Source organism: Schistocerca gregaria, chromosome 2 (assembly GCF_023897955.1).
Source record: "Schistocerca gregaria isolate iqSchGreg1 chromosome 2, iqSchGreg1.2, whole genome shotgun sequence".
Lineage (NCBI taxonomy): Eukaryota > Metazoa > Arthropoda > Insecta > Orthoptera > Acrididae > Schistocerca > Schistocerca gregaria.
Genome location: NC_064921.1, coordinates 947,750,013 through 947,762,581, shown reverse-complemented (window position 1 = coordinate 947,762,581; position 12,569 = coordinate 947,750,013). Strand labels below are relative to the sequence as shown.

The following is a 12,569-nucleotide window of genomic DNA, read 5'->3' as shown; positions in this document are numbered from 1 at the left end:
TCATTACACTAGTTCTAAGTATCTCCCAGGTATATTATGCTAACTGAAATGCTGCATAGTTCTCTGCAACTGAGTTGTGCTTGAAACCTGCCAGTGTCACATGCCTGTCTTACATCACTGAGTGCCACTCCTCATTCCATCCAGAAACAGGTTGCTTCTGATGCTGGCCTGAAATCTTTGGCATGGATGCACTGAGTCATACGCATTCACTGTATGCTCCAACCATTCCTGTACAGTAGTCAACTTGCTGTGCCTGAACAGAAAGATAAAGGATCCAATCTGACAGAATTAATATTTCACTCTGCAGTAGAGTGTACACTGTTGCATAACTTCCTCACAGATTATTAATGTGTGCCAAACTGGAACTTTGATCTGAAACCTTCTCGTTCATGGGTACCCTTTGACCGACTGAGCAATCCAGGCATGACTCATGACCCAGCTTCACAAATTTACTAATCCCAAATGCCTTAGTGGGTGCTATTCAGGTGGTTCTTTTCATGGACTATCCACTTTCACAGATATGTCCAAATAGGGAAGATATCAATGAAGAGCAGGCCTTTAGCAGTTTCTTACTGATAAGTATCTGGAATTATGGATGATGGGCATAGTAAGACACTGAGCATACAAAGAAATCCCGTAGCAGTATTAGACATATATCTCTTCTAATTAACTGAGCTTCACAGAACACTGTGTGCACTAAAACTGTCACAAATCTGAAATTGTTGAGGAGTTTCATGATGTGATTGTTGAGAGTTTCAGTGTCTAGGCCTTTATGTGCTGGCAGCAGCAAGGAACAATAATTGCCCTACATGGTACATTCAGTTGAAAAGAAACTGATGAAGATGACATATATGAGCAAGTACTCCTTCATAGTAGGCAGGGCACCACAACCATGAATTTGTTGAATATTGGTGACAATTTTTCCACCAAGGCTTTATTTAGTAAGACCACTTCTTAGCTACACAACTAACTTCAGCTTAAAAAGCCATTTTTGAGTGTTTGCCTGTATAAAAAAGCACACTAAATTACCATTACAAAAAAAGAATGCAATGGTGCAAATGTATCATAACTGAAAATTAGTTACCCAGAACTAAGTGCCATATGCATGAAAATGGAAGGTAATCATGTGATGTGCTACTTTTCGTGATAGTTAACTTCACATATCTGTGATGTTTTGACATGTAGTTGGTGCACTTAACTTGGTCAATGTTACATCTTTGCACATCTCCTCGCATCTTAAGTGCACAAACTATTACATTGCTTGAATTTGCTACCATTTTCATGCATATGGCACGTTGCTCTGTGTAACTATTTTTCTATTACGAGGGTTGGAACTTTAATGGTGGCAATTATTTATTTACAGCTTGTACAAAACAGATACACCTTTCAAAGCGTTTCTATCATCAAAGTAGACACCAGCATTGTCTATAACCCGTTGCCAGCAATGTGGAAGTTGTAGGATACTCTTAGCAGTGCCAGTTGTGTTGACAGTTCGAGCGGTGCGGTCTATTGCCCGACGAATTTGTAGCAGTTCCGAAGTGAATGCCGTGAAGTGTTTCCTTCAGTTTAAAAATCGAGCTGAACTTACGAGGGTTTACGTCAGGGGAGAGCAGTAGGTGGTATAGTACTTAACAGCCCCATCAGTCAAACAAATCAGTAACAGCTTGCACTGTGTATGCTTGTGTACTTTTGATCTCCTTCCTCCCAGTGTTTGTCGATCAATCATCATTACTCTTTACAATGCGTATTTCTCTATGACTGTTTTGATTTATCATCAATCTGAACAGAGTTTACGAGAAGGCTAAGTTAGCACCTGCTGCTTTACATGGTCTGCACAGATTTTATCTTTCGTTGTTCAAATTTTTATGTTGTTCACGAATTGCAACAACTTCTAAACTTTTCATGCTAAATAAGGTCATAGAAGCAGTGTCTGTGCAGAAAGTACTTCTGACCAACAAACGATTCTGGTAACTAGAGTCAGAGGTTATGTTAATTGAGCTCTTTGTACTCTTGTTGTGGTATTTACATAGAAACTTAATCCCCTAATACATATTTCTTTTTATCCAACCAATAAGTGAAACACTAATTTTCATATATTTACCTTTAAACATGTTTAATGTAGTAAAATATTTTCTTAAAAATTTTCATCCCCTTTTTTACCCCCTTAGTAGTTGAATTTACAAAAATGCTTAGACACATATATATTTTTTATTTCTGACTGAGAAACCATATGCCAATTATTGTACTTCTAGCTTCAAAATTGCCTTAATAATGACATTTTTCAAAAAGCCTTTCACCCCTTTTCACCTCCTTAGGAACATAATTTCAAACAATGCCTTCTTAAACGATGCCTACATTGTAAGATCCACACCCTCTCCTAATTTCAGGTTTTTATTCTTAGCAGTTTGGGTTGGGCGTTGAAGAGTTGATGAATAAGTCTTGCCCTATTCCATCCCCTTAGAGGTAGAAACTTTTTTTTTTTTTTTTCATTTCTAAATGAGAAGACAAATATCTGTTGTCATAGATACTGGTATAGCTTTCAAAATGCTTTGACACTCATATATTTTCATAAAACAATTCACCTCCCTATTTCACAGCCTTAGGGGTTTAGTATAAAAAAAACAGTGAAGTGTGTACTTTTTTATTTCTACAAGAGAAAGCAATTGCAAATTTACATAGATTTGTCTTCAAAAAATGCTTGCTTAACAAAATATTTCCATAAAAACTTCCATCCCCTATTTCTCCTCACACGAGCTCAATTTCAGTGAAACATGTGGTTTTTATTTCCAATCAAGAAGCCAAAGTCAAATTTTCGTAGATTTACCATTAAAAATGGTTTCATAAGACACTCTTTTAGGGGTTGAGTTTTCGAATCCACTGGAACACATTTTATTTTATTTCTAATTGTTCCAAAAACACTGAAACACATGTTTTTTATTTTTAACTGAGGATTCAAGTACCAGTTTTCATGAAATGTTTTAGTACTTCTTTGATAATGATTTTTTCAAAAAACTTTCACCCACAATTGCACCCATGTAAGGGTCAAATTTCAAAAAAATGCTGGAACAATTTATTTCTTTATTTCTAACTAAGATAACAAATACCGATTTTTGCACATCTAGCTTCAAAACTGCCTAAATAGCGAAATATTTTCAAAAAATTTTTCATTCCCTTAGGGAAGCAATTTCGAAAAATGCCACCTTAAATGATGCCTACAGTAAAAGATCAAAATCCTCTGTAAATTTCAAGTTTCTATCCTTAGTGGTTTGGGCTCGGCTATGATAAGTCAGTTAATGTGTTAGCCAGTGGGGGACATTGCCTTTTATAAATAGAGGTTGTTACATCAAAGAATGTCGTGCTAGTCACTTGAAATCTAGTACTTAACTGATCTATTGTCTTAGAGATTCAGATCATTCTATGCACTGTGAAAGGGCACTGGTGTCCTGTATCTAATTCATGATATAAATCATACAGACTGTCAACATATGTCATTACAATCGTGTTCTGCATGGAAGATGGCATTCCAATCAATGGACAACCATGCCAGCAATGACATCAGGGGGACTATCAAGCTGGGTAATGTTTACAAGGTAGTCCCACATCCACAATCCCTGTGTACACAGTCACAGACAGTACAGTATTCCACAGAGCAGATAACTACGGACACACTGCTTTGGAGGGCCACAGAAGGAATGGAAGCAGGAGAGTCACAAATTGCTATAGCCCGATAGCTTAATGTGAATCGTTCTGTTGCTTCTTGGATCAGGTGATTTGGCTATAAGGACATGACAGTACCAACTTAGTACTGCACTGCAACTGGCATCTGACCTTGCAGTATCCCCTGGACGTGTTATATTGAGGCAAACGGTGTACAGAAGGCTTCAGGATAGTGACCTTTACTGTTGGAGACCTGTTGTCTGTTTACCTCTGGTGTGTTTTCACAGAAGGGAACGTCTGAAGTGGAGCCGTCAATGTGCCACCTCAACCTTCAAACAGTGATCCAATGTTCTTTTCACAGATGAGTCTCGATTTGGTCTGGAGAGCGATTCCTGACAGATTTGCATCTGAAGGGCACACGGAATATGATTTTGGGACCCAAACATTGTGGAAAGAGATCAATATTGAGAAGGATCCCTTATGGTGTGGGCAGGGATTATGTTCACCACTTAAAAAACTCTTCATGATATTGTACACATGAATCAGCAAGGTTTAACTACTGTCAAGTACCATGTGGAGATCTTGGGATCTCAGGCGAGGTTGTTGCGAGTTGCTGTGGGCCCAGACTTCATATGAATGTAAGATGATTGTTGACCTCATTGAGCATGGGTGACTGATGTCTTCTTGGAGATGGAAGATATTGCACCCATGGTGTGATGTGTGTGCTCTCCTGATTTGGAACCCATAGAGCACATCTGGAAGGCACTACAGAGAGGGGTTGCATCATGTCAGCAGCCATCAACCACTCTCTAAGACGCAGCCATCAACCACTCTCTAAGACTTTTGAGCAGCTCTGCAGGAAGAATGGGCATTATTGCCTCAACATGAGATTGATGACATCATTCACAGCATGCCCCATCATAGTCAAGCCTGTCTGGTGCCAGATGTAGTCACAGCTCATACTGAACACATTAACCAGTTGACAGAATGTTTGGGAAAATCCAACAAGTTGGCAAAAACGAAGAACATTTTTGTCTACTGTTATGCATGTTGCATTTGATTACCTACTGTATTCTTTACACTGTTTCTATGTTACTATCACCTGTTTATACTGTTTTGTGGCAAAATAAGAACAACCTTGCAAAATTTACATTTACATTTTGTACACCAGTATCTAATGTCACTAGTGCACTAAACAGTAGAAAGTAATAATAGAGTTACCAGTAGATGGCATTGTAATTAATCACACTCAAATAGTTAAGAACTTAATACACAAACATTTTCAAAGGTATGCAAAGTAGATAATTGTAGACAAATGTAAGCAGTAATGCAAACATCACTTACCTCTGAAAGCAACACCAAGGAACTCATAATTTTTTTCAAATGACAATGTATTATCATCACAATCAAGTATAACTCTTATTCTTTCGCCAACCTAAGACAAAACAAATAGAAACAGTAGTTAAGATTTGAGGATCACAAATCTACATATCTGTGTGATAATGACATATCGGTAATTTCATGTGTAACTTAAAACAATGATGATACCTATCAATGATAGAAACATCATGAAATTTAGGTTCTGCTTATTACCACACTGATTCTGTTCTGAAGCAAAACAAAACCTGAGATGGACATATGGATAACGTGCTCAACCTTTGCAATACAAGTTGTGATTGGAAATGACAACAAAGTTAAATCAAATTACATTTAGAAAATTCGTTTGTTTCCATTTGGACATTACATCATAAAGAAAAAACAAACAACTGGAGAAGCAGAAGCACCCTAAAGAAATACCAAAATGTGGTACAAATTTCTGGCTGGAATCAGTCCCAATCATTTTAGCTTTCAGTTTCTTTACAACATCAATCACAACATTTTACATGAAAAGTACATTCATAAGCTTGTATAGCTCCTCTTTTTGTCTTGGTTATCTCTTTTGCTGTTTGACTATTTGCTTATGTGATATCTACCAACGCTACCATATTTTTCTTAAAAAGTTATGTTCTCCTTACATTTTTGTAATCATACGTTTTATTTGTACTATTATTTCTGACCTACCTTTTTGCAACTCTATAAGCACACTTTAAGGGGTGCGGGGAGGGAGAGAGAACACCCATACTATTAGTAACATAAAATACTCATTACTTTCAATAAAAGTCATGATTAGTAATTAACTGGTACACTGACTGCTCATCTATGTCAGAGACATCAATGTCTACCAATTCTTCTCAAAACAAACTGTGATCATGTTAGATACTGAATGTGGACATTTGATCAAATTTTCCAGTTTATTGCAGATCTAAAAAGAAAAATAAATAATACTAATTTCAAATCTAGACATGACATGCCTCAGTCAAGTTGTGAAATTTGTTTCAAATGCTCCCAATGTCACAAAGTGAAAATAACTATTTTCTTGGAAAGAAGATGGTAAAATCTCGTTGTCCAGCACCTCAATGTAACTGTTCTGATACAAGATAAATGTCAACTCAACCAAAGGACTGACTTTCATGTAATGTAAACATCCACGAAATGTCACAGCCTCCCCCATATTTTGCTGCTCCTAATTTGTTGTCTTCCTCTAAGGTTTTCAGAAGTTTACGGTAAACTTGTCAATGTGTATCATTCACACTTTATCATGGTTGTGATTTGTTTAATCAAATAGTGCATTTCCAGCTCACTGTTCCTGTTCTCTAAAACCAGGCAACTTTGCAGGCAGAAGTGAGTAAGGACTTCACTCTCACAACTGTGCACCAAATAATCCCCTAATACAATTTTCTTAGTTCCTACATCACTGAGGTGTGAACTTTTCCTTACAAGCTGTTACACATATTGGACATATTTACAGTTGTGGTATATTGTAAGCATATTGTGGTCAGAAATCTAATGTTAATTTCATGTGACTAGAAAGTTTCCAATGCCATCAAACGAAAATTGTATCATATAGTGGTACACGAGTGGATATGTGTAAATTCTGCTGTATGAACTTTAATTTGTCCAAAGGCAGTCACCCCCTTCTTGGCATTTCCTCTCAAATTTTGCATTTTTACATGAGAGAGAGGGATTGTGCTTCATTGCCTCCATGGAGACTGAATACTAATTTACAATCAACAAATCCTTGATTCTCCTTTACCACTCCCTAATTGTTGCTCCTATTTCTTAAGAAGAGGAAACCAAATTTTAAGACACTTGAGAATATTTAGTCTTGTTTTGTGTGGTTTTGTTGTTTCTATTATTTCTGTGAATTCAGCAATCATGTATTTCATTATTCATTTTGCAGTTTTTAACACCTGATATTTTTCTTTACATCATATTTCAGAGTGTAGATTACTGGTGAACTTAGTACACAAACAGTGATGGTATGCACTGCACACTGCTTTGAAGAGTGCAGATGGAGATGTACAACAAAGGTACAGAGAAGAAATATACAGGGTGGTCCATTGATAGTGACTGGGCCAAATATCTCACAAAATAAGCATCAAATGAAAAAACTACAAAGAACGAAACTCGTCTAGCTTTAAGGGGGAAACCAGATGACGCTATTGTTGGCCCGCTAGGTGGCGCTGCCATAGGTCAAACAGATATCAACTGCATTTTTTAAAAAAGGAACCCACATTTTTTATTACATATTCGTGTAGTACGTAAAGAAATATAAATGTTTTAGTTAGACCACTTTTTCACTTTGTGATAGATGGTGCTGTAATAGTCACAAACATATAAGTACGTGGTATCATGTAACTTTCCGCCAGTGCGGACAGTATTTGCTTCGTGATACATTACCCATGTTTACCAATTGCGGAAAAGGTCGATATCGTGTTGATGCATGGCTATTGTGATCAAAATGCCCAATGAGCGAGTGCCATGTATGCTGCTCAGTATCCTGGACATCATCATCCAAGTGCCCAGACTGTTCGTCGGATAGTTACGTTATTTAAGGAAACAGAAAGTGTTCAGCCACATGTGAAATGTGCCCAAGTAGGTGTTTTAGCTGCTGTCGCGGCTAATCCGCACCATCAGTAGCAGACAAATTGCACGAGAATCGGGAATCTCAAAAACGTTGGTGTTAAGAATGCTACATCAACGATTGCACCCGTACCATATTTCTATGCACCAGGAATTGCATGCCGACGACTTTAAACATCATGTACAGTTCTGCCACTGGGCACAAGAGCAATTACAGGACGATGACAGATTTTTTTGCAAGGGCTCTATTTAGCGACAAAGCATCATTCACCTACAGCGGTAACGTAAACCGGCATAATGTGCACTATTGGGCAACGGAAAATCCACAATGGCTGCAACAAGTGGAACATCAGCGACCTTGGCAGGTTAATGTATGGTGCGGCATTATGGGAGGAAGGATAATTGGCCCCCGTTTTATTGATGGTAATCTAAATGGTGCAATGTACGCTGTTTTCCAATGTAATGTTCTACCGAAGTTACTACAAGATGTTTCACAGCATGACAGAATGGTGATGTACTTCCAACATGATCGATGTCCAGTACATAGCTCGTGTGCAGTTGAAGTGGTATTGAATAGCATATTTCATGACAGGTGGATTGGTTGTCGAAGCACCATACCATGGCCCGCATGTTCACCAGACCGGACGTCCCCAGAATTCTTTCTGTGGGGAAAGTTGAAGGATATTTACTATTGTTATCCACCGACAACACCTGACAACATGCATCAACGAATTGTCAATACATATGTGAACATTATGGAAGGCGAACTACTCGCTGTTGAGAGGAATGTCGTTACACGTATTGCCAAATGCATTGAGGTTGCCGGACATCATTTTGAGCATTTATTGTATTAATGTGGTATTAACAGGTAATTACGCTGTAACAGCCTGCATTCTCATAAATGATAAGTTCACAAAGGTACATGTATCACATTGAAACAACCAAAATAAAATGTTCAAACATATCTATGTTCTGTATTTTAATTTTAAAAACCTACCTGTTACCACCTGTTTGTCTAAAATTGTGATCCATATGTTTGTGATAGATGCCGATGTAACAGTCACAAAGTGAAAAAAGTGGTCCAACTGAAGCATTCATGCTTCTTTACGTACTACATGAATATGTAATAAAAATGGGGGTTCCTATTTAAAATAATGCAGTTGATATCCGTTTGACCTATGGCAGCACCATCTAGTGGGCCAACCATAGCACCATCTGGTTTCCCCCTTCAAGCTTGACAAGTTTTATTCTTTGTAGTTTGTGTGTTTAACACTTATTTCATGAGATATTTGGCCTGGCCATGATCAATGGACCACCCTGTATAAATAAAAACAAAACAAACAAAATGCGAGAGATACCACTACATGAAATTCATTTTTCGGAGTGAATACAGCACATTACTCATAGCCACATGAATAATGAACACGAAACAAGGAGCAGTTTACAGCATCTATCTGCCACAACCTCTAGCCTTTCCTTGAAAAACTACAGATTCTCCTGCAGTCTTCTCTACACTGGGATTAAGGATGTAAAGGAGAATAAGGTTTTACAACAGCCTCGAGTGGAAGAGTACTGCTTGTGAAAGGCAGGAATCTACATATGAATCAGCATAGTTACAATCATTAATGTTCTTTAAACGATAGTTACCCATCATGAGTCTAATGAACTACAAAATGTGAACTTGCGTATCACAGAAACTACTCAACTATGGTGAACTGATGTGTGCAACACAGAAACATGTAACAGAAAGCAGTATTTATATTAGCTTTCAAGTTCTTGCCCTTTTTATAATAAAAGTACACACACACACACACACACACACACACACACACACACACACACACACATACACACACACAACCATGCAGACAACCAAACACGAACTCTTTCTGCCACAGCAAGACTGGCTACTGTTGGTTGTCACCTATAGAAAGCAACCATGGAAGCTCCAGGTATGAATATAAATAATGTAGGAAAAGACAGATTGCTACTTATCACACAGAAGACACGTTAAGTTACAGACAGACACAGTTAAAAGAAACTTACTTACAGCTGGGACCGAAACCTTTATACAAGTGTCTTTTCATTGTGCCTGTCTGCAACTTAACATGTCTTTTATAAATAAGTAGCGCACTATTGAAAGCAGTTGCCTGGGTTGATGGAGGTGGGGAGGGGGGTCTGATGGACGCACAAGGCAAGGAGGAGGTAGTGGGATATAGCGAAGCAGATCTTTCAACAGATGAGTCAGTGGCAACACAAGACAACAAAAGGTGTTCAGACACGTCTGGCATAAGCTGTCACCAGCATGAATATCAATAGTAGGCGCTGGATCAACCGCGCCTATTAGAAGAGATGCCAAAGACAGACTCGCAAGCAATGTACCGCCGACACTCTCTCGACCACAAGTATTTAGAATGCCGCCACTGACCAGAGGACTCAGTCTCAGTCAATCTCAGTCACTAGTTCAGTCACTATCCTAGTTGGCTCTGTCAGTTCACATCACTGGCTACCAGAGTGTATATCGACTGGAGTAGTGTTTATAGCGGGACTTGTACTTCACCAGCAGTGCAGCAATGTGGTCTATTATTTGATGAGCTTGTACCACAATACATGGATTCTCTTTAGGATAAGTAGCTTCCTGTTAATATAAATAAAGAATCCTGCAACATGTTGCAGTTGTGCTGTAGAAAGAGGATACTGTCCACCTAACAACATCCTCTGCCTTGATTCCTATGGTACAAGACTCAACAGCGGCAATGAGGACACTACAGTGGGGACGGAGATGCTACAGTGTCGATGAGGATACAGCAGTGGCGATGAGGATAATTCCGTGGGGATCAAAGTTAATCAACTTGGCTGACGATTTTGCTTACTTTTCTTGTAGCTTGCAGGAATTATCATTTCTATTTGCTCAATTGTTGTTATGTTCGTGCATGTATTCCAGGAACTAATGAAATTTCTCTTTTCAGAAGTTTTCTTGTTTTTTGATATAACGTATTTGTGTAAACCATGGCTACCCTGCGGCCTCCACCCCCTGCCCCCTGCACCTCAGCTGCAGACGGCCAATGTGATTGATCTAACACAAGCTTTTCAGTTTCAGGTCCAACAAATTGCTGCCTTACTGATGATGGGACAACAACTACTAGCTGAGCAAGCTGTGTCAGCCACACGACCAACCAACAAACCAGCCCAACAAGTGCTGCTGACCAACATACCAATGTTCCAGCAATTTAACAACTACCTGACTCAGTTCCAAGCACATTGTCAAGCTCATCAGGTTGAAGGTACTGTAAAGTTAGAATACTTCCTTTCAATTGTGGGGTCCCCAGCGTTCAGGTTAATACAAAAACTATTCCCAACTACTTATCCCAAGAAACTCAACTATGACGACGCAATTGCAGCATAACTCAGTGTTATGACCAGCAAGTCCAAGTAGCTGCAGCTAGATATCTTTTCTTATATCTGCAGAAAAAGCCAGAACAGACTTACCGTCGGTGGTACACAGAATTAATGAGCATGACTAGGAAGTGTAAATTTAAGTGTAGTTGTGGCAACTTTTACAGTTATTTAATGATAAGGGATGCAATAACGTTCAATATCCCAGATAGTAGAATATGGGGCCAGATCCTAAAGTACTCAAATCCATCACTTTCCCAAGTGTTTCAAATCTTAGAGCAATATGATTCAGGTGCCACAGCGGCTGATAAGTTTGACCAGGCACTGATTTGTGGGTCGAGTTGCCCCTTGTTCGCAACCACCTCTAGCAGCCCCATAACAAGCACATACACAGCCATGCAGACAGCCACACAGACATGTAAAGAGGCCTGTGAATTTAGTGAAGTCTTGCCCTAGATGTTTTACTCGCCATAAAAGATAGGATTGCCCATCAAGCAACACAACATGTTACACATATGGAGAAAAGGTCATGTCCCAGCAACTTGTTTGCGATGGCAGAGAATCAACAATTTTGCCCACTCCCAGAAAAAACCGGCTTGTGCACATGCAGTGAATGTGTTTTCCAAACCTACAACAGTCTCTGACAAAAGTAAGATTAAGGTTGTGCTTTCTTCTCGCCCTATTGCTGTGCAACGATGTTCTAACAAACTATTTGTCTTATTATGAATTGCTATCCATCGTGAGAACTTTCAGTTAGACACAGGTGTCTCAGTGACTTTGCTTAATCATGCCATATACAAAAAGTTAGGCTCACCTTGTCTTACTAAATCTAGCAAGCACTTCACTGCTTACAAAAAAAACAGGAAATTCCAGTGCTTGGACAGTGTAGCTTGCCTGCCACTTACAAATTTCACGCCAGGACAGTGAATTTTACTGTGTTGAAATAAAGAGATAGTGAGAACATGTTCAGTTTAGATGCCTTTGATTTGTTGGCCTTTCAGTATTCGCTGTTGCACCAAATGACAGTGTCGGTAGCTTGCTTAAAGAATTTCTTGAATTATTTTCCAAAGGAATGGGAAAAGATAATAACTTTGTAATGCATGTTACATTGAAAGACAATGCACAGCCTGTCTTTTCATGCCCACCCTGTTCTAATTTCTTTATGAGACAAAGTAACCAGTGGATTGAAAGAATTGCAAGATAATGGTGTAATTGCTTCCATTCAAGCTAGCCAATGGGCAAGTCTTTTTGTTTTGTTGCCTAAGCCTTCTGTCGCATCTGCACTTGCATTGACTTCAAGTCTACAGTCAATCACACACAATAGTTGATACTTATCCAATAGCTCGGCCTGAGGAACTGATGGACAGGCTTGGCGGAGGACACTACTTTTCTAAGATAGATTTGCATGATGCATACTTGCAAATTCCATTGGATGAAGAATCACAGAAAGTGTTTGTTGTAAATACACACTTAGGACAGCTCAAGTATTTGTTTGACCTCAGTGCATTGGAGAAGTATGTGCCGAAAATGGGGGTTACGGCCGGAAAAGACCC

At 38.8% G+C, this 12,569-nt stretch overlaps 1 protein-coding gene across 1 annotated transcript in view; it reads right to left on the bottom strand.

Annotated features, from left to right (window-relative positions):
- Positions 1-12,569, bottom strand: part of LOC126335410 (F-box/SPRY domain-containing protein 1) — an 84,404-nt gene that overhangs the window by 9,396 nt on the left and 62,439 nt on the right. Inside the window, exon 2 of the mRNA XM_049998678.1 lies at positions 5,002-5,092. Within this exon, the coding sequence (XP_049854635.1) occupies positions 5,002-5,092 (91 nt within the window). The remainder of the gene's footprint in view (positions 1-5,001; positions 5,093-12,569) is intronic.